A 22,208-nucleotide genomic window follows, 5' to 3' on the forward strand; every position below is an offset into this window, starting at 1 on the left:
TGACACACTGATTGGTCAAATGCAGCTTTGGTGCTCATCACTAAAATAAAAAGCAGCTGTGTGAACATCAGCTCTTAAAGTTAGTCTTAAAGAAAGGAAGCAGCAGTGAAGTCCAGGCTTTACTGAGTCTACATGCGATGGAAGAAATCGAACACAATTTCGACTCATTGGAGCGAGATATTATTTAGGCTACTTGTCGCCAGTCGATTTCATCTTCCTGTTAGACTACTAGCACACAAAAAGTCATGGAAAATAAAGATGCTGGAGATGAGAGAAGATTAGAAAGTAATCAACTACAAAACTGGTGGAGAATGGTGCAAACAAAACCAGACTGCATGACTTCGTTTTGTCTTTGTCCCCTCACTTCAGTTCTGGTGAGTCAAATTCAGCAGTTAGTCTTTTATCTTTGTACTATTTTGCAGATATTTGCACAGTCTAAGTAATCCTTATCACGTTTGTCGATAACGGTGAACTCCATTCTAGCCATTAGCAGCCAAAATGCTAACGCTTAGTCCTCAAAATACAGAATTCAAAACGAGTGGTTTCAGCCTGTGGTTTCAGAGTCTTCAGATAGTGCACGCTAACAGACACTTACTAAAGGACACACATATTAATCCCAGCTCTTTTATTCTTTCGGTGATGATACTTTCTGTGTCAGAAGTGTATGGTTGATTTGTTGTCTTGAGTACATAATATGCCTCTATATTTTCCGTGGATAAGTGAGGTTCGATTAAAGGCAGTCTTATTGTGGCATATTGTTAAAAATAAGTGAAGCAACAACAACAAAACTATGAATACAATAACTGTTGCTCAACTGTGGTTTCCAAGGACAAAGATGAAGTTTAGCAAGGCCGTCAATTATTTTCTCAACTCTGTACCAGCATCAGGGCTGAACTTTAAACCTCAACTTCATTCTGGTTTCTTGGGTTTAGAGGTCGCGGAGTCCTGCTTATTCCAGTGTTACACAACACGTTAAAACTGTAAGCCTGGATTTCCACCGAATGCTATAATCTTTCCTGCACATAGAGACTCTAGTACACGCTAGATGTGAATAAAAGTCAAGCACTAAAGTTGCTTTTACAGCAGGAAAAGGGAAAGAAACAAAAACAGCAAAGGGAAAAAGCCACAACGTAACACTACAGTACAAAATTAACCGTGGAAAGTCATTGTGCTTTCACTTATTAACTCTAAATTACCATGTCCAAGGAAGAGGAGAGCCAGAAGCATTTAATATCCTCCACAGTCTCTTTACAGCAGCGAGATTAAAACCACTTTACAGACTCAGTCATAGCATGGGAGATGGTGAGGAATGTTTACGGCTTTTCAGCTTAATTCAGCGGGTATTTTCCATTAGGTGGGAAGCAGCAAATTGCTGTTTGATTACTTCTCGACATCATACGGATTAACAGGCCTCACAACTTTTAGGTGTGGCTGAGAGAGATGCCGACTTCTTTCATTGTCAGCAGTGTCAGGATGATGCCACTCTCAGCGGCAAAAACACCTCTTTTGGTGAAGTGAATTTGCTTCTCTATCTGTAAATTACAAAACTGTACAAAAAGAAATATTTAAAATGTATATCTGGAAAAACCACCTAAAGGGAAAAATCTTCCATTTTCTGGATGAGCAGCCTTTTAAAAGGTGTTGTTTACACACACAAAAAATGTCAGAGGAAGGGTGTAGAATTGCAATATAAATAGGAGAACAGCAGTATTACTGTGTACAGTAAAATGACAGCATATAACAGTGAGGCTGATCCTTCTAAATGCATTGTGTTCATCTCGAGGTTCCTTTGTCCTTAATAGACCTCAGTAAAGACACAAAGTGTTATTCGTTATTGTTGATGGATGAACTCGGATGATCTTCTTATTTCAGGAAATTACCATCGCACACTCTGACATTCTTATTTAGGTTAGCACCTTTTGTCCATCAGGAATGCCAATGTTAAGAGACAGCGCTGGCTCAACTGCAAAGAGAAAATAAGTGAACATGATATCTTTTATTTCTCTCTGCTATGTGTGGAATGAAAGTCTGCCGACTCAAGAAGGGAGAGGTAATAAGCTGGAAACGTAGGAGGCAAGAGTCACATATTCTTGGGTCTTGTCTAATGAGGGAAGCATACTAAGTAAATATTCATACTCGCAGCAGCGACTGAGGGAGTAGCTGCACACGTACAGACATCAGGGAGACGCCTGAAAGAATCACACTCTTCTGCTGCTGAGCAGCTCCGGAGCAGCTGACTGTGCCGACTGTAACAGCGATGATTGGCTGGAGCGTGACTTTGAACCAAAAACGCTTATTTTATACTTTTAATTAAAGACACTTTTCCACTAATTTAAATCCAGACACTTAAAAGTTATGAAGCAGATGTTTCTCTACAGTTAGTGTAGTGTTGCACGCAGCCGCTAGTTTTATTAAATTGAGTCCCTGCACATGAACCAGACTGTAAACAAACAAACAAAAACAAAAAAAAACCTTTTGCAGGTTGCTAAGTGCAGCACCTTAAATGAGGAGGCTGTTTAGCATTTACTGTATTTCAGACTGGAGCTCCCAGAGAAAACCTGGGAGCTCTTGGAGAACATGCGAACTCCACACAGTTGACTGGGTTTGAATCCAGGACTGTCTTGCTAATAGGCAAAGGTGTTAACCACTGAGCCACTCTGCTGCCATCCTGTTAATAAGGTGAAGAGCACAATAAATAAGAGAACAGTGTAACAGTAAATAACTGTGACTCAGGACCTAATTACATGAATTGTGGATACATGACCTTTTATTTGTTCCACAACAAAGCTGTCCATCTCAAAGCACTAATTACTCAACTAATTTAATTTAATATGAGGCCACAGCACCATTAATGTCTAATCAATTACCTTTTATGGTAAATAATATTGAGCATACTTTCTCAGGTTTTACAGGTTTTATGGTATGAAATCGCTTTGGCTCAGTTTACAGGAAATCTTACTACTGTTACCGTAGTCTGTGGTGATGGAGTAAGACATACACACACACACACACAGGGGACATCTGGCATAATGTGGAGTCTATAGTGGCCATAACGACATCATCACCATGCAACCGGAGACTTCCCTCTGAGCACAGCTATACACAGAAGGAGCTCACACATGGCAAGATCTATATAAATGCAAATATATATAATATATAATATTGTGACAACAACTTCCCCTAAAAAATATTAATGGGCAGAAAAGACAGTGGATTCCTTTTCTCTCGTCAAATCTGAAAACAGAACCAGACCTTTTCCCAGAAGTTACTACAAAGGAATTTCAACACCGCTCCTGATCCATAAGCCCAGGCTTTCCCTCCATGCAAATACCATCACCATATATGGAAAGTGTGTGAGCAGCTCTGACTCGGGATACAGGAAATGGCTGGGTTTGATTCACTATCATAAGCGGCACTTTCCCTCTTATTTCTCCCTTCTATGCCATTTTCCCCCTTCTTCCACATCAGAGTCTGAAACAGTGAGTCCACCGTGTGTTAGGGCTAGGTTTCTCCTCTGCCCTCTGAGACAGATCTGGATAAAAGCCATGAGAATGAATTCCTCGCTTCTAAAATAAGAAGCAGCTAAAGCCATTGAACACTGAGCGGCAAAAGTCTGGAGAAATCACACAACTTTCATAGAAGCACATGGCTGAGGAATCCTCTGTGAAGCTGATCGCTAGCAGTACGAGTACAGAGAAAAGGTCTCGATACAGGACAACATCCTGTTTCGCATCATGAAAAACTGAAGGATATTTTAGCTAAAGCTGCTGTAATTAAATTTATCCTAAGAACAGCAGTACAAGACAAGCTAATACTGGTCACGTACTAAAGGAGACTGCAAGAAAGCATTTCAGTTGATATGACTTAAGACTTTTGGCCTGGATCAGACCGTCTGAAGCGAGACCCTACATCTGATAAGCCCTCAGATATCAGATTAGTTGTGCTGCCATTCCAAGTCGGAGCTTTGTTTAAATATATTGTTCCTAGCGCTGATTTCATGAAGTCTATTTTAAGAAATTACACACACGCAGCAATTAACTTACAACATCACATATTTGGGTCGATGACATAAAAACTAAATGGAGCCTGTGAGTTAGATCAGCCGGGCAACTCGAGCCGCACTGCATCACACACACGTAACACGACCCGCTCTCCTCACGTCGCACAGCAAACACAACCTCCTAATTTGTTTATTTTTCTATTTAAGCAGCAAAATTTCCCATCTTTCCCTCTGACGTGTCGATGATTCGCTACCTGCAGTTTCAGCCCCCTCCACAACCACAGCCTCCACCTGTTAGTGCCTGGGAGATGTTTAGTCATTACTCCCCAGTTTAGATTTGGGGGTGTGATAAGATAAACTCTATCTGATGGTTACTTCAGGACTGGTCAGTTGTGTAAATCAGACAAATGACATAAAACCAAGAACAAAGACCTAAATAATTACACAACGTAAACACACAAATTGACAATAATGCTGGACAAATCCAAACAGATTTAAAAGGTTGGCCCCTGCCAGTACATGAGCTTTAACCTCCAGCCTTCAGCTTCCCTAAATAAGTTAGTTTTTTTTTTTTTTTCATTGCTTACTGAAATTACATAAAGTTACTAAAGCTGTCTGGAAAACAGGTCCTCGTTCTCATCTTTATCACCCTGGTTTCGCTCTTCCAAACAGAGCCATATGGTAGCCATTGCAGCAAAAGGCATGTCACTGTTTGCCGTTAACGATCTCAAGGAAGTCTGATCTCTCTGCAGGTGAGCTGTAAAGAATATTGCTTGCCCTGACCAAAAAGTAAACACAGGATATTTAGTCACTCTTTTCCTCTAGTACTACTTCAGCTAAGCTGCTACAATCACCGTCTCCTCAGTAACGCCAAAGCAAGTCAGGGAATCGCTCCAACACACATTTATGTTAGTGGGTTGATTTTGACCGATTTTCTTTTTTCCCCCTCTTGAACGCTTGTTGTGATCCAAAACATTTCAAACAGTGCTTAAGGGGTTACCACTCTCTAAGCTGAATTCCCACCTGGTCTCTGCTGCTTACGCTTGTACTTTGTGTGAGATTAGTCACTGCATGTAATTGGGCCAGATGCAGACGAAACCGCTGACTAAGATAGCTGGCCTTTCCATGGTGGAGGAAAAAGATAAACAATGATGAGAGATGGAGGAGGAGCTCAGCAGAAGAAGCAAAGAGAGTGGAGTCAGAGGAGCAGTGACCCAGTCTGAGCTTCTCAGCGAGGGGATGCTCATTCAGGTCTAAGTAAGCTCTGTACACACACATGCAAACACACAGAAGCAATGCTGAAAACTACAGTTAAAAGCTGGAGTCTGATTAAAGAGCTCATTCACAGTTTAACACACAGAGGAGGTCTTCCTCTAAACTAAAGCAGTTAAAGTTAAAACTGGTCTAAAAATTAGTTTTTTTGTTTTGCACTGGGAAACACAGACAAGCCTTTTTTTAAACACAGTTTTCAGATAATAGATCAGATTTAAGTTGCACGTCAGGTTTTTGAGATGTTTTGATGTTTACACACTTTAAAAAAAAAGAAAAAAAAAAAAAGAAGCTTTTTCCCACCAAAATATTTTCATACATTTATTCTGAAAACTAACCAGAAGACAGTGGTCAAAAATGTTTGAGCTCTTGCTGGCTTGTACCGCACATCCGTGTCTCTTTGCTTGGACCAGCAGTAGTCGCCCATCATGTATGGAAATTTTCCCTGATAACAGTTTTCCATCACTTGTATATCTCGATGAAATCTTTCTCCATGATCATCGCAAACACCGCCCAGACAAGATGGAAGAAAGTCAAGACGGGAATGTAAAAAATGCATCTTCAGTGACATTCTGGCACGCATTAGCTGATATGCTTTCAGCATGTTATCCACAAGCTCAGCAATATTCTTTGCTCCGTGACTGCCAAGGACAACCTGCACGAATGCTTCCCGTGCTGCTGATTCAGACAGGCTTCAGTTTACTTTCAAGCTCACTGTCGAGCATCACTTCACAGATTTCAGGATCAACAAAAACACCTTCCTTCACATTTTTCATGACCATTATTACTTAAAAACAACAAACAAACAAAAGGGGACGTGCTAGATCCCAGTAGCGAAATGCTTGCTGACCAGTTTAACCTCCTAAAAATATATTTTTATAACTATGAAGGTAAAATTCAATCTTGCATCACTGCAAAACCACATATTGTAGCACTGCAACAACATGCAGTCACATTTGGCTCGACACAAAAAAGGATGACGAAAGGAGGCAATCTGTCACAACACCTGCATACAGACCGAGAGGAAATATGACTTCTGATCATACTGAGAAATATATAGCCTCCAAACTCACATATTTAACACCAGCAGCAGACAGCGATCTTTAACTTTAACGTCTTTTTCCAGCCAGGTATTTCCAGTAAAATGTAAATCAGAAATGTACTAAAAATAGCACAACAAATACTAAATATAAATATTAGGATACTAAAAATAGAGTCGTGCAGAGTGTGTAGGAACAGCTTCTTGTGAATATAGGTGTATTGTACTGGGAATGACATGCTTTTCCATCTGACAGTCATGGATCACAGACTGGATTTGACTGTTCCTCACCTGGAAAGGAGGAAAGGAAAACACCAGTTTCCACTCTACACCTGCTGAAACCAGCTGCTCCACATATTAGCAGCTCCATATTTTTGTCTGTAGAAGATTGTTGAGCAGAGACTGTGGGTTCTCTTGACATCTTTCCACTTCACAACTTCAAGGATGACAGCGGTCACTTGGATGTAACTGGGACACCATCATAAATAATGCAAACAACAAGCCTGCCCGGAGTTTCCATGCTTAGACTTCTCACACTGTTGTTATGGATCTGAGCTTCTACAAAGGAATAATAAAAGGAATCTATTCTTCGGTGAGGATTTGGAAACATGAGCACCGACTGGCTGCGATGACGTTAATATGCTATGCCTGCAGGGCTGGGCTGAATGCTGCCCCTCCCATATAAAGACGGTATAATGATCATGAGTGAATGGATACTTTAAACATTAGTCTCCTAAACGGATGACAATAGCAATAAGGTTGCTAATAAAAACACAACATCAAAGACAATGTGGTTCAGGGTGGAAGTCTGCTGAAGAGGCATGTCACTAAGTGCTGCGTTTTCCTTTTTAAAGCAGTTTCAGTTAAACATAAACAAACTATCTGCAGTGGAAACCAATTCATAGCCATGCCAGTGCCACAATAGGGCCTCAAATCAGTGAAATCCAAACTACAGTCAAGCTAAACTGAGCACACAAAAATACATGTTAAAACCCATCCCAGCTTTCCGCGTTACCTTCTGCTCCAACTAATTATTCAAAGCTGTCTCCTCTTCTTAGAAGGTAAGAGTCAGTCTGGCATTGAGGGAAGAAACCTTAAAGTTGTTTGTTACGGTAATTTGCCAAAAATGGCTTTGTTTTTGATTACATAATAATAATAATAATAATAATCATAATAATAATAATAACAACAACGAATCCAGCGTTTCATAGTGCACTGTGAACAGAAAAATCCTTTAAGAAGCTACAGTTGCAACTGACATTATCAAACGACTGCCAGGAAAGAAGGAAATTAGTAAAGCCAAGGTCACTGAGATCAGTTCCAGATGAATCAGAGCAGTTGGACTTTAGAGGTACTGCTTCTGCTTTTTTGTGTCTATTAAAAATCTGAACTTGAAATAGACTTCAGCTGCTGGAAAACTTAAGTTGTAAAAAACAAACAAAAACAAACAAAAAAAAAACAAAAAAAAAAAAAAAAAAACTAAACCAACCAAACACAGCATTACCTTAATTAATTTACTGCAGCCCAAAACTGTACTTGATACAGTGTTGCAATAAAATGAGTAGCTGGACTATTTGAAGCAACTCTGCATTAGGAAAGAATAAGATTTAAAATTAATTAATTAATCATCCCTGTGCTTTCATGCTGAAATAAACACGATTTGTCTCCTACAGTTTCGGAATGACTCGTAGGTTTAACTCAGGCTTGTTTAGTTCAGAAAGTTACTGCGCTGCTTCCCAGTTTATGATTAACAGAACGCTGGACTGCAGTGGTTCGTAATACCTGCTGCGTTTGACTAAATTTTGCTGCTGACTGAAACAAGGTATAAGGAAGTCTGGACCCTAGTAAATTGCCTTTTCAAAATAAAACACTAAAAACTGCCATGACTGGGTTGTGTTTGGGGGGTTAGATTGATGCACGACTCATGAGAAATGACAGCTGATTGGTTTATGGTACGACAACAGAAAAGGATGTGCAGCAGGGCCAGAGGGACCGAGTAAATAACTTTTCCTCTTGTGCCATTTCAATTTGAGGCAAAGCTTTGCAAGCTACTTTGCAGCCCACCTTCAATCCAGTCCCACCGTTTCCTGCTGTATCCAACTTCCATGCTTCTTTCGATTATAACAGCCCTGACTGAACTAGTGTTTATAAATGATCATCAAGTTCAATACTATAGTGTTTGGACACTTAAGTCAGTGGGTGATTCCACAGTGACTCAGGCCTGCCACAGGATATGTGCCAGAAAAGACAGCTAATTCAAACCAGCTAATTCTGACTTTGTTTCCAGTCAGTTTGTTTATGTCTATTATAGAAAAGCTGACAAGCCTTGTATTAAAAGCTTGTACTAAGTTCTTGTTCCTCCTTGATCACTGTCTACAGCTGTGTGATTTTTTTCCCATATATCTTAATCCACAAATAGAGAACCTGCTCCATCTTACCCAGTGCACTTTTCCTATCAGCTGTTCAAAGATGAATGAAAGATTATGACAGCGGACGAGAGGTGGGGTCGCCAGTCGATTGCAGGGCTAAGACATACCCACACCTACCGATCAAGCATTTCTTTGGACTGATAGGAAACCAAAGGAAGGTTACAAGGTCCCCTTTTAATTAACTGTGTGGGTTTCTTTAACTTTTTTTTTCAAATCAATCGATTAATAAATGCAGAAATTTCAGGTTGTGTCTGGTTTCGACTCACGTCCGTATTCCTTGTTGTTATTAGCTTAACTATTAGCCAGCAGCAACAAAAGCAAACTCACTAACAATAACTAATGTGTCAGAGGGAGTATCAAGCTTCTTGAAAAACACAAAAACACATACATTTTCATTTTCTGTGCCAGCACAGTTTCATTGTGAGCAAATCGGGCTAAACAGTAACTAACAAGCCAAATTTCCTACAGCAGCATCAAGACAAATGAAGGGTGGAGTTAAAGGCGATTTGGTGGCTGAGTGCTGGCTGGCATGGGATGATGGGAGCTTAAGAGCACTTGCATGAGTCTGACCTTGTTCCTGGTTTGCGATGAGGTAAGCCATACATGCAAATAGGCAGGTATAATAGGACACTGCTTCGTTCAGGGTAAAAGAACAAGGAGAATAAACAAACATCTAGCACGAAGCATGCCTACAGGATAATGCTGACACAGTAAGAGCATTTATAAGGAAGTTAATTTATCCTTTACTCTATGAACAGATTACCTGCAAAATGGAAGAGAGGCTGGTTGTGTTACTGAGCTGGAAAGAAGGATCTAAGCCAGATAAACTACAGCTTTTCCATTGGACACCAAAGACAACTGATACATGAGAAAGCCATTGCTTCCATTTGAAACTCAAACTGAAATAAACAGCTAAGCTTAAAAGTTCAGAATTCATGACAAATGCCCTGTGAGGCTTATTGCACACAGCGCTGCAGCGAGCTAAATCCTTAGGCCTAACATTGTCAAAATGCTGATCGATGCAGGTGCAGTTTGTTAGTTAAGTTTGTTAATATGCTAACATCTGCTAAATAAAAAAAGTCTTTAGTTAGAGCTGAATATCATTGTTTATGAAATGTATGATCCATCAGACACATTTGACCTAAAAGTAATTGAGAGATTTTTAAAAAGTCATCAAATTATTCCTGATATTTCAGTCTGGTATAAAGTGATTGGCCAGCCCAATGACACTGACCGACAAGCTCCACTGACATGAGCTAATAAAAATGCAATGATAATATGTGATGACTCAATAAAAATATTTCAGCTGTTTAATTACAAGTCACACTGAAAAGAGTTACTATCAATCTCAGAGAAACTGTGCCACTGAACGCTCGCTCTGGGGCATGACCTTTGGCGATCAGCTGAAGCAGCTGAATCCTCTCTGCATCACTGAAAGCACTGTGGCTGAGGACTGAAGCCGAACTACAGCAGAGCAGGCAGAGATTTAAGTGTTTTAAAAACCAGGCCAGAGCCAAATTGTGCAGTTACTGGGGAATTTCGGATGAAGGGAACACAATAAATAAACACAGAGACAAAAAAAAACACTGCTTAACTGTTCCCCACCTAACCACTTCCACTGAATCATGCTTCATAGTTACAAAAATACCCAATGTCCCATCACTATATCACTTACTATGAAGTCACGACTATTAAAATATGCTTCTTTTGTGAAAGGTCACTCATCAAACCTTTTCTGTGGAAATAATTCTCAGCCTCCACTCGTGTTGTGTGGACGTCTGAAGTCCCTCCTTTTTCCCCCTAAATCAAAACCAAAAGTCTCATCCTGCCTTTGTTGTGTGTCCTAAACATTTTTTATAGCATCCATACTGCAATAAAGAAATAAAGATTATTATAACAGCCAAGGTCCCAGTGATCCAGCCACATTCTGTGCAGGAAGTCCAGCAATTTCATGTTTGGGAAATCATCTTCATTTGACTCCAACTTTAGCTTTAGTAAAGATATTTTGTCCAAATGAGAAGATGTAATAAAATATCATATCATCACAGAATGTGTTCACGACCAACAAATCCAAAGAAAGGGATAAAAAATAGTCCATCTGATTGCAATCATTTATAATAATAAACAGTAGCAGTAATGGAAATGCTTAATTTCTTATCAAAAAAAGAGACTCTGCAGTTGCAGAGTGAAGTAAAACCAGATTTGACACTTGGGCAAAATAGAAGAAAGCTCAAAAACTTTTTGGTAGTTGACAACTTGTGTTTACAATGTGTTTGACACATTTATAAGCGATTTATAAGCTTCTCGTGTCCTCACTGATTTACAGCAAGTGCAACAGTAGAATGAGTCAGCACTCATGGGGTCCATCAGGCCAAACAGCAAAGTGGGGAAAACTTGGCTCCGTAACAAAGACGTATGGAACCGATTGAGGAGTGTGTGTGCACACTGCACTGCAGCGACAAGACTAACGAGTTCCCCAGGTCCACAGAACGGGTGTTCATCCTGTTTTCAGGGACAGGGCTTGAATTCCAGAGCAAGTCTCTAAAGCAGTGATGGGTTTGAAAATGGAGCACCAGCTCTGAGATGAAGTATGCACCTCCCTGCTGGAGAGACTAATGCAAACCAGCTGCTCTCATGCCGACTTGCTATTCAGCATCTGGCAGAGAAGGAACCACTGAGCGATGCTGGTGTCTGCTATTCTAGACAGATACAGTGACAGACTATTTTCTCTGCACGAACTGATACTCTTCTTAACCTCTTGTAAAAAGCTTTAGCAAGAGTGTGTGAGTGTCAACAATGTCTACAAAAGCTGAGTTAAATGCTGCAGGATTACATATGTTGTGCTGACTGGATATTATCTCAACCAAACCGACAGGTTTTAATGCATCACCTAGGAATCGAAGAATGCAAACAGCTTTCAGGTCTACCTGTTTTAAATGGACAAAGCATGTTTACAGTCTGAGGTACTGTACAGACACGTGGAAGAGGTTCCTAAGTTGAATGGTGGGTACGTTTTTCAGTTGCCTTTCAGGATATTTCTATATACAAGCCACAAAAAAAAATATTGCAACCCCCCTTCATATAAACATTATGTCTCCAACATCAATGATGCAGCCATATCATTAAGTGGAAATGTGCTGAAAGTCTGTATCAGCTGTTTTATTTAGAGGACAGGGTTGAGGAAATGTTTCCAATATGCAAAACATACAATATCTCCCATAACTTCTCTTTAGGTGTGTTTTCTGCCGACCTGGCATTTAGAAACCAGGAAAAACCTGCCTCTCTGTGATGCAGCGATACAAAGTAAGGTGCACACAGTACACACTCCACTCCACCTGACACATTGTCCTCCAAGGCTAACCGGTTTTCTAACAAAAGAGACTGAACCTAATTTATCAGTGCTTTCTGACTACTTTCACCACAGGCAGTAAAAACTATAAGTCTGCCTGAAACAGCCAAGGTTGCCGCTTCTTATCATAGGATATGTTACACTCGTCAGGGATCAAAGATTAATAAAGCAGCGATTGTGGTTTAAAAGATTTTTCTGTTAAAAGCCTCCAGTGAAGCAATCTGTGAGCTATATTTATGGACATGTGAGTTATCAGTTCGAATTTCGTTAATATTACTTAAGAAAACTTTCAATTAATATTTAAAATAAACACGTTTAACACCCGAGACAACTTTTATAAGCAGACTAGAGAAAGGAACCGCCGCTCCGTGGCAAATATTTGGATTATGATGACTATATTAAACAAATAGTGCCCTACTATCTCAGCCAGTGTAAACACCGCTTACCATCCTCTGTCCTCACAACAGTCGCAGTCTTCGATGTCGTATTCCCTGCGATCCAGTGTCTGAGCGAACCTCGGGGAAGTTCACGCTGTTTAAAACAAGGTCTGACTTGTTTAACCTAAAACCAAGCGACCAAATCCAAAATATACACAAGTTATTCCCGGTAAACTCCAGACAGCATGGATGCGGCTCCTTAGCGGTGCCCTCCGTCCATTGTTGTTCAGTCAGATGTGAGTCCTCCACTGACAGAAGCACAGCAGTCCTCAGACAACGAGCCGGATGGTCAATTTACGGAGGAGCAGTGCCCAAACAGGCCGACTCTAAACACAACACGGGAAACTCGGTCCAATCAAAGCGCGAGTGTTGTTAAATATTCATTAGGTCCTGGAGGGAGGGCAACTGGGCATGCGCAAGTTTGTCGTTCCCTAACAACAGACTCAAACATAAGAGGACGACTAATAAACATGAGCTGTCTTCAAAGAGAGAGCCAACAGCAAGGCAGATGGTACTATGATCCAGCGCAGGGGCGTAGCTTATAATGTCAGTGGGGTCTTAGCTTTTAGGAAAAGTGGCAAAGGAAAACTCATACAGGCTAAAGGTCGTGTTTTCAGATTACAGTACTCACTGAATGTTATAATACACTATTTCACGATCATTTCTACAAGTCTGCAGCTAGTAGAGACCTTATTCTAAACATTTTATATCCTGCATAGATGCAACAGGGTCTTGTGTGTGTGTGTTCCTGTCTAGCTATCTTTGTGAGGACCGAAATCTGCATTCTACTATACTTATGAGAACCAACAGGACCTTTGTCTGTGTCCTCACAAGTTTGAAGGCCTCTTTGAGGCTCAAAATGTGGTTTTAGGGTCAGGGTTATAATTAGGTTGTGGTTAGGGTTAGGGTAAGGGGCTGGGGAAACCATTATGTCAATGAAGGTCCTCACTAAGATAGCTGAACGGGGTTTTGTGTGTGTGTGTGTGTGTGTGTGTGTGTGTTTTAACCCATTACAATAGATTACCTACATGACCAAAGTATTGCTGCAGAGCAAATCTATAAATGACCTCAAAACTGAAATACTTAACTACACTGAATAACCTGACAAGTGTCTAAACATCATGTTATGTACAGAGGTTTGTAATGTAACACCATGAAACATGCAGAAGCTGGTATAAGTTAAAGAGCAACATTAAAACACTCTTTCTCTGTGTATTGCATGTGAAATAATAGTTTGAACTTCACACACAAATTTGGGGATGTCGGTCACACCATCTTCATAATGTTTGGACGCATGAGACTGTAAACTAAGAGATACAAACACTTTAACATTATGTAAAGAGCACAACTTACGGATTTCAACATATGAAGTTTTCATTTATTAAAAATCTTATCAGTGTTTGACTCAAATTACCAAATACAAATGTATAAACCAGGTGATAAGAACATCTATCTCAGTTATTTTAACGGGACAGTAATATTAATTCTTAAACCTAATCATGAGTAATTGTCTAACATGCTGATGAAGAAAAATACTGTCAGCTTTATTCAGCAACTTTTAAGATCCACTACCAAATTAGGTATAGAGTCAGTGTGTAGGCCAGTAATTTAAAACATAGTTACAAAGACATGGTGTCACAGTCTAACAGCATGATGCAGAAAGGACCTCTAATCTATTGATTTGCATTTATGACAGCATATAAATCCTTTTCAAAAAGCATGGAGGGGAAGAGATGGATCAAAAGTCCAAAATGACAAGAGTTTTAAGCTTGCTGGTTTTCACTAAATAAAGGATTCCATTTTGACATTTTAATGGGGCAGTGTGTCCTGGGAAATACAAGTTTCAGTCTGCGTTCAATCTAGTAAATACAAAACATAAAAAAATACTTAGTAATCAGTCTAAATGACATAAACAGTAACATTAACTTATTTTTAGAAACTCATTTCCACTTCTGCCTGTTTACCCTTTTTTTTTTTAATTTGGTTGCTCCCAAATTTAGTTCTGTTTTATCAGCAGACAAATAAAAATGCAGCTCAAAGGCCTTTTAGAAAATCCCTGTTAAGATTTTTGGGTGGCACTGGTATCCAGTTCTCACAACCAGTCTCCAGTCAGACTGAGGCTTTCCTTGGAATAATGTTGGGCGGTCAGGCAAGCCTCTGGGTGTAACCAGTGTAGCAGGGTGCCTCTGTATGCATAGACATATACTGTGTGTGTGTTTGTGTGTGTGTGCTTATTTGAATGGAACAAAATAAATAAATAAATAAGAGATAAATTATTACAAAACGAAAAAGAAAAAAGTTTTCTACCATCTCTGATTCTTGCGATGCATTAAAAGATGAATCACATCATGATTTGAGTCAGTCTTGGTGTTTTATCACCACCGTGTGGTCACTTAGGGAGATGGCAGCAATTATTACAGAAACAGAACAAACTCAAAACCTTTTTATTCTCAGGAGCTTACAATTAACTACTGTTTGTAGTAGTAGTAAAAGTAGTAGTAGTAGTAGTTGTTGGTGTGTGTGTGTGTGTGTGTGTGTGTGTGTGTGTGTGTGTGTGTGTGTGTGTGTGTGTGTGTGTGTGTGTGTGAAAACCCAATTCATTGTGAACAGTTTCATGGCTTCATCACCTGTAGTTGTGGGTTTTTAATTACGAACTTATTTCAATGAGAAGACATTTCTGGATCTTATTCAATGTACAGCTCTTTTTTTGTTTTGCTTTTTGAGTTTAAAGACATTTAGTTTGGGAAGTGGTAGTATACAATACAGTACAAAACAATAACTTCTTTATTAATGTTGGAGCTATTTGTTCTTTATTTTTTATTATTTTGAAATTAGTTAAAGTTTGTTAGTTTATTTATATTTTGGGGTTTATTTGTTGGTTAATATTTTGTTTTAAATGATTTGTTTTGTTTGTTGTTATTTTGTTAAATTAGTCAGTAAGAAAACGTTAAGGAAGTGTCTTCTGAATTTGGGAAGTTTATTAAATGCTATCAAGATGCAAACGCTTTGCAAGAATCCTTTTTAAGTTTGCCACTGCCAGAAGATGAAGTGAAAAGGCAAGTTGCACATTTTCAGTCGAAGGTGACAGCATTCTCTGTTTTTATGGACAAAGTAAAGGTTTGGTTGCAGGAGGCGGGCGAGCCGTATACTGAACAAAACAATACTGTTCGCAATGATAAAGCTGTTGAAAGTTTGGATGAAATAAAACCTGAAGACAGTGTCTCTAATATCTCAAGTGTAAAACCACCTTCAAAAACCTTGTCACAGCAAAGTCGAATTTCATCAACATCTTCCGCATGCATTAAAGCTGCGGCTGACAAGGCAGCGCTCATGGAGCGACTGGCTGCATTAAAGAAAAAACATTCTATCGAAGCGCAAGAGGAAAAACTGAGAAAAGAAAAGGAGACATTATCCTTGGAAACAGAGCTGGCAGTCACTAATGCAAAGCTTCGTGTCTTAAAAATAAATTCAGTTTGTAGCTCTGAGCATTCTGATGGAATGAACTCTTATTTTGAAAGAGGGCACGTACAAGAAGCGCCTAGTTTAAATCCTTGTGCCGATACATTTGTTCCAACATCAAGAGATTACTCTGGTATAAATTCTGCATCTGAATCACAAGTAATCGTACCTAGACAAAGTCAAACCCAACATCAGGTTGATGATTCAGCTCAAGTGACGCAGCAAACACAGCCTCAGTCTCCTACTTTGACTGGGAACTGCACGAAGGAGATTGTAAATATTATGCAAAAACAAAATGACATCACTACTTTGCTTGTAAAACAAAACTTATCTTCTGTCCTCCCCGCCAGAAACATCCCTGTGTTTGATGGAGACCCTTTACAGTACAGATCATTTATGAATGCCTTTGAAAATGGAGTGGAAGTTAAAACTGATAACTGGAGCGACTGTCTGCATTTTTTAGAGCAGTTCACTAGGGGGCAGCCTAGAGATTTGGTGCATAGTTGTCAGCATTTACCTCCTGAGCAGGGCTATTCCACAGCTAAAGATCTTCTTGAAGAACATTTTGGGAACGAAAATAAAATTGCCTCTGCATATATGGAGAGGATTGTGAGTTGGGTATCTATTAAAAGTGAGGATGTGAAAGGTCTACAGTCATTCTCTCTTTTTCTTCAAGGATGTTCGAATCTAATGCAGCAAGTTGTTTATATGAAGGAGTTGGATTTGCCCTCAAATATGAGAATGGTTGTTATGAAACTTCCATACAAATTGAGGGAAAAATGGAGAGTTGTTGCCTATGAACTGCAGGAACAAAATGGTTACAGAGCAGTGTTCACTGATCTGGTTGCCTTTATAATAAAACAGGTAAAAGTAGCATCAGATCCAGTGTTTGGCAACATCCAAGACTCACAATCTGGAAGCAGCTTTAAAGCTTCAAGTTCTACCAAGCAAAGGAGAAAAGGAAGTAGTTTTGCCACTAATGTCAGTACAGTGCCAGGAATCAAAGCTCAATCAACTGGAAGCAGAACAACTTCCGTTGTTCTGCGTAGTTGTTTGTTTTGTTCACACAGCAACCATTTACTAGAGAATTGTAAGCAGTTTAAAGCTAAAACGCATCAGGATAAGTTGACTTTTATCAAGGAAAGGGGAATTTGTTTTGGTTGTTTAAAAGTTGGTCACACAAGCAAAGACTGTAGGAGTCGTTTGGATTGCGACGTGTGTCACCAAAGGCACCCAGGGGTTCTTCATATAGAGCGAAAGGATCCAGGTGCGTCTTCGGAACAAACTCAACAGAGGACAAACTCTAATGTCAACTTTTCAACTGCAACCACTCAGACATGTGGGTATATTGGGGCTGGTCATGAAGTTGATGCAATTTTTTCTATAGTTCCAGTTCAAGTTAAGAGCCAAAAGAGTAATAAAATTGTGCAAACTTATGCGTTTTTGGATCCTGGAAGTTCAGGTACATTCTGTACAGAAACTTTGGCAAAAAGGCTGAATGTAAAAGGTAAAAAGACCAATATCTTTTTGAGAACAATGAGTCAAGATAGGATTGTTAGTACACAAGTTCTGTCTGGTTTGGAAGTGTCTGGTTTGGAAGCAAATGATTTCATGCCATTGCCAGATGTTTTGACTCAAAAGACTATGCCAGTTTCTACAGTTAATATTCCCCAGCAAAGCGACATCGATCAGTGGCCTCATCTTAAACCTGTTAAACTGTACAACGTTAATGCAGATGTGGAGCTACTGATAGGCACTGATGCTTCCAATGTTTTGGAGCCATGGAAGGTGATAAACAGTGTGGGAGGTGGACCTTATGCTGTAAAAACAAAAGTTGGCTGGGTCATAAATGGTCCCCTGCGCACTGGAAGTAACAGTGGAAATAAAACCAACTGCACTGCTGTAACAGCCAATAGGATTTCCGTTGAGCGTCTTGAAGACATGTTGATTAAACAGTACAATCATGATTTTAATGAAAGATCATCAGCGGAGCAGACTGAAATGTCTAGAGAAGATCTGTGTTTCATGGATATTGTTAGTAGTTCAATAAAGCTTATTGGAAATCATTATCACATTGATTTGCCTTTCAGGAGAGAAGGTTCCAGTTTGCCAAATAACCTCTGTGTCGCGGAGCAGCGTCTCCAGAGTCTCAGACGGAGATTTGAAAAGGATACTCATTATAAGGATGAATACACTAAATGTGTAAACAACATGCTTGAACGAGGATATGCCGAGTTTGTGCCTGTAGATGAGTTGCACAAAGATGATGGAAAGGTGTGGTACATCCCTCATCATGGAGTGTATCATCCCACAAAGGGCAAATTAAGAGTTGTATTTGACTGTGGAACAACTTATAAAGGAGCATCATTGAACAGTCAGCTTCTACAGGGACCTGATCTCACAAACTCGCTGGTTGGGGTTCTGATCAGATTTAGACAAGAGCCTGCTGCATTAATGGCGGACATTGATTCCATGTTTCACCAAGTGCACGTCTCAGAAAAACATGTCAACTTTCTCCGTTTCCTGTGGTGGCAACATGGCAACACTTCAAGGTCTGCACAGGAATGCAGGATGAAAGTGCATTTGTTTGGAGCTGTATCTTCGCCAAGTTGTGCAAATTATGCTCTACAGAGAACTGCAGATGATAATGCACAACAGTTTCCAGCTGAAGTGGTTGATACAGTCAAAAGAAACTTTTATGTGGATGATTGTTTGAAATCTGTTGCTTCAGAAGAGGAGGCAGTGCACATGGTGAAGAGGCTGACAGATATCTGCGCTAAAGGAGGATTTAAGCTTTCAAAATGGATCAGCAACAGTCGCACAGTGCTCATGTCAATCCCAGAGGAAAGAAGAGCAAAGGAAATTAAGGATCTGGATTTGGACACAGATCAACTTCCAGTTGAGAGAGCACTGGGTTTACAGTGGTGCATAGCAACAGACAAGTTCCAGTTCAGAACCTCCCTGCAGGACCGTCCAACAACCAGAAGGGGCATTTTGTCTGTGGTCAGCTCACTGTATGATCCTTTGGGAATCTTGTCTCCCTTCAGTATGCCAGCTAAACTGTTGCTACAAGAGCTTTGCCGACAAAATTTGAAGTGGGATGAAGTTATTCCCCACTCTCTTTCCCAGCGGTGGCGTGATTGGCTGGAGGATCTCCAGCTGATTTCAAAGTTTAAAGTGGAACGTTGCATTAAACCAAATTGCTTTGGAAGACCAGGCACAACTTCATCATTTTTCTGATGCAAGTCAAGATGGGTATGGAACGGTGTCATATTTAAAGTTGGAAAAGAATAACGTCACGCATGTTGCTTTTATCCTGGGAAAGGCTAGAGTTGCTCCTCTCAAGCAAACTACAATTCCCAGGTTGGAATTGACGGCTGCAGTTCTTGCAGTTCGGGTGGACAGGCTTCTGCAAAAGGAGCTGCAAGTCAGGTTGGAAAAATCAGTTTTTTGGACTGATAGCACAACAGTACTGAAATACATCTCCAATGAAACCAGAAGATTCAATACTTTTGTTGCAAACAGAATTGCTGTTATTCGGGAAGCAACAGATGTGAATCAGTGGAGATACGTTTCTTCTAAGGAGAATCCTGCAGATGACGCATCCAGAGGTATGAGAGCTGGGGATCTCCTCAAATGTAGGACATGGATAAAAGGGCCAGAATTTCTCTATGAGTCAGAAAAGGAATGGCCTAAACTGGATGTGGAGTACAGTGTAATTTCTGCAGATGACCCAGAGGTCAAAAGGGACCTGACAATGAATGCCATTGTGAGAGAATTACAAAATCCTACCAGCTATTTTATCCTCTACTTCTCGTCTTGGGCAAAACTTAAAATCTCTGTAGCCTGGCTTTTAAAGATGAAAGAGGTCTTGGTGTTGTTGGCACAGAAGAGGAAAGAGTTGCTTGCTGCAGGTTTGAATAAGAATGATCCGGAAGGTCAGAAAGAAGTGGAGATAAGAATGGAAAGATTTAAGACCACTTTGAAGAAAGGAAATCTCACTCCAGAAGACTTGGCAAAGGCAGAACAAGCTATTCTTCAATATGCACAACAACAGAAATTTACGACTGAAATGGCTTTAATCCGCAATGGCCTCAAAGGAGTCTCTAAGGGAAATTGGCTCTACAAACTTGATCCAGTGTTGGATGCAGGAATCCTCAGAGTCGGTGGCCGATTGAATAAAGCAGCCATGCCTATGGAATTAAAGCATCCTGTAATTTTGACAAAAGATATGCATGTGTCAACACTGATTTTACGCCATATCCATCAAAGGTTGGGACATGCAGGAAGAGCACACATGTTGTCAAAACTAAGACAAAATTACTGGATATTAAATGCAAATTCTGCTGCCAGGAAAATTATCTCTCGTTGTATCACGTGTAGACGCAACAGAGGAAAGTTTGTTGAACAAAAGATGGCGGATCTGCCTGAAGAGGGAGTCCTGCCAGACATAGCTCCATTCACAAATGTTGGAGTGGACTATTTTGGACCTATAAGTGTTAAAAGAGGACGAAGTCTCCTTAAAAGGTATGGAGTTCTTTTTACCTGTTTCACCAGTTGTGCAGTACATCTGGAGATTGCATGTACACTTGATACAGACTCTTGTATAAATGCTGTGAGGAGGTTCATCTGTAGACGAGGCCCAGTTACGACCATCAGATCTGATAATGCTACAAATTTTGTTGGGGCGAATCGAGAGTTGAAAGAAAGTTTGACTGAGCTGGACCATGCCAAAATTCAAAAGGCTTTTGTTCAGGATGGCATGAAATGGAACTTCAACATTCCAGCAGCCTCTCACCAAGGTGGTGTGTGGGAGCGTCTCATTCGTTCAATAAAGAATATTTTAGCCTCAGTTCTTAAGGAGCAAGTTCTGGATGATGAAGGACTCCACACAGTCTTCTGTGAGGTTGAAGCTATAATGAACGACAGACCCATTACTAAAGTTTCAGATGACTCAAATGATCTTGAAGCACTGACACCCAATCACTTGTTGTTGCTGAAAAATAAACCAGTTTTTCCACCAGGACTGTTTCATCCAAGTGATTTGCATGTCAGGAAAAGGTGGAAACAGGTACAGTACATGGCAGAGTTGTTCTGGAAGAGATGGCTTTCTGAGTACCTACCTTTGATGCAAGAAAGACAAAAATGGATGAGGACTAAAAGATGTCTTATACCTGGAGATGTTGTTTTAATTGCAGACGCTACAGCTCCAAGAGGATCATGGATGATGGCGAAAGTCTTAAATGTAAACCAGGATGCAAAAGGCTTGGCGCGTTCTGTGAGACTACAAACAAGGACCAGTGTTTTGGAAAGGCCAGTGACAAAACTTATTTCGCTACTGGAAGCCTCATCGTGAAGAAAATCATCAATGAAAATTAAGGATTTGTTTAAGGGAATAGCTCCTCCTTTTGGGACTTTAAAGTAATTGTGATAGTATGCACAATTAGGGGCCGGAGTGTTGGAGCTATTTGTTCTTTATTTTTTATTATTTTGAAATTAGTTAAAGTTTGTTAGTTTATTTATATTTTGGGGTTTATTTGTTGGTTAATATTTTGTTTTAAATGATTTGTTTTGTTTGTTGTTATTTTGTTAAATTAGTCAGTAAGAGCTGTAGGGCCATTTTGTTTCTATAAATAAAGAGACTGGTATAGGACCAGCATGCATTTGGGGTGGGCCTATGGTGTTTTTTTTTTTGTTTTTTTTTTTTTACCAGAGCAGGAGAAGCAGTAGGAAGGATCTTGTTATTGCTTGCCAAATGGATAAATAAACCAAAACTCTCAACTAAAAGGTTTGGACAATGGACTTCTTTTGCCTGCGTACGAAATATTACCTCAGTGCAGCAGTGGCTTGTGGACTTTAAGTTGTGGGACGTTTGATCATTCAAAAGTAAAGGAATTGCCACTACAATTAATAATCTAAATGACATAATAAAAGTGCTATGAATGCATTTCTGTTATAAGCTTTGAGTATCATGCTAAATAAAGTTAAGCAGTTGCGTTGAAAAAAACAAAGAGGAAAAACTAGGGCACGGTCGGTCGCCTAAGTTCTCTCTGTGTCTCATGGGAGTTGTAGTCCATAAGTGGTGCACTTGATGAACGCAAAAATAATTGTTGTTTAAAACTTTAACATGACAGGTTTATACGTGTTTACTATCGCACACAGTAGCAAATATCCATTTAGCAGAGGATAAAGCCAGAGTACCTTCCTGTCGCCTTCCAGCTTTTCG

At 39.9% G+C, this 22,208-nt stretch overlaps 2 protein-coding genes across 3 annotated transcripts in view; one reads left to right on the forward strand and one right to left on the reverse strand.

The window, feature by feature from the left end:
- myo1ea (myosin IEa) overlaps positions 1–12,849 on the reverse strand; it is a 49,528-nt gene extending 36,679 nt beyond the window's left edge. For both annotated transcript variants that reach the window (XM_085269487.1, XM_085269481.1), the window contains exon 1: positions 12,533–12,849. In XM_085269487.1, the coding sequence (XP_085125613.1) occupies positions 12,533–12,535 (3 nt within the window). In that variant the 5' untranslated portion in view covers positions 12,536–12,849. The remainder of the gene's footprint in view (positions 1–12,532) is intronic.
- A 1,808-nt stretch (positions 12,850–14,657) lies between these two features.
- On the forward strand, positions 14,658–20,053 carry LOC146583282 (uncharacterized). The gene is made up of 3 exons (XM_085268797.1): positions 14,658–14,667; positions 15,465–16,185; positions 20,023–20,053. Exons 1-3 carry the CDS (start codon positions 14,658–14,660, stop codon positions 20,051–20,053), a joined length of 762 nt encoding a protein of 253 aa, XP_085124923.1.
- The last annotated feature ends 2,155 nt before the right edge of the window (positions 20,054–22,208 follow it).

The sequence above is a fragment of the Mchenga conophoros genome, linkage group LG1, assembly GCF_057382185.1.
Source record: "Mchenga conophoros isolate Kocher_MC1m ecotype Shallow Benthic linkage group LG1, M_conophoros_male_GT1.1, whole genome shotgun sequence".
Classification (NCBI taxonomy): Eukaryota; Metazoa; Chordata; class Actinopteri; order Cichliformes; family Cichlidae; genus Mchenga; species Mchenga conophoros.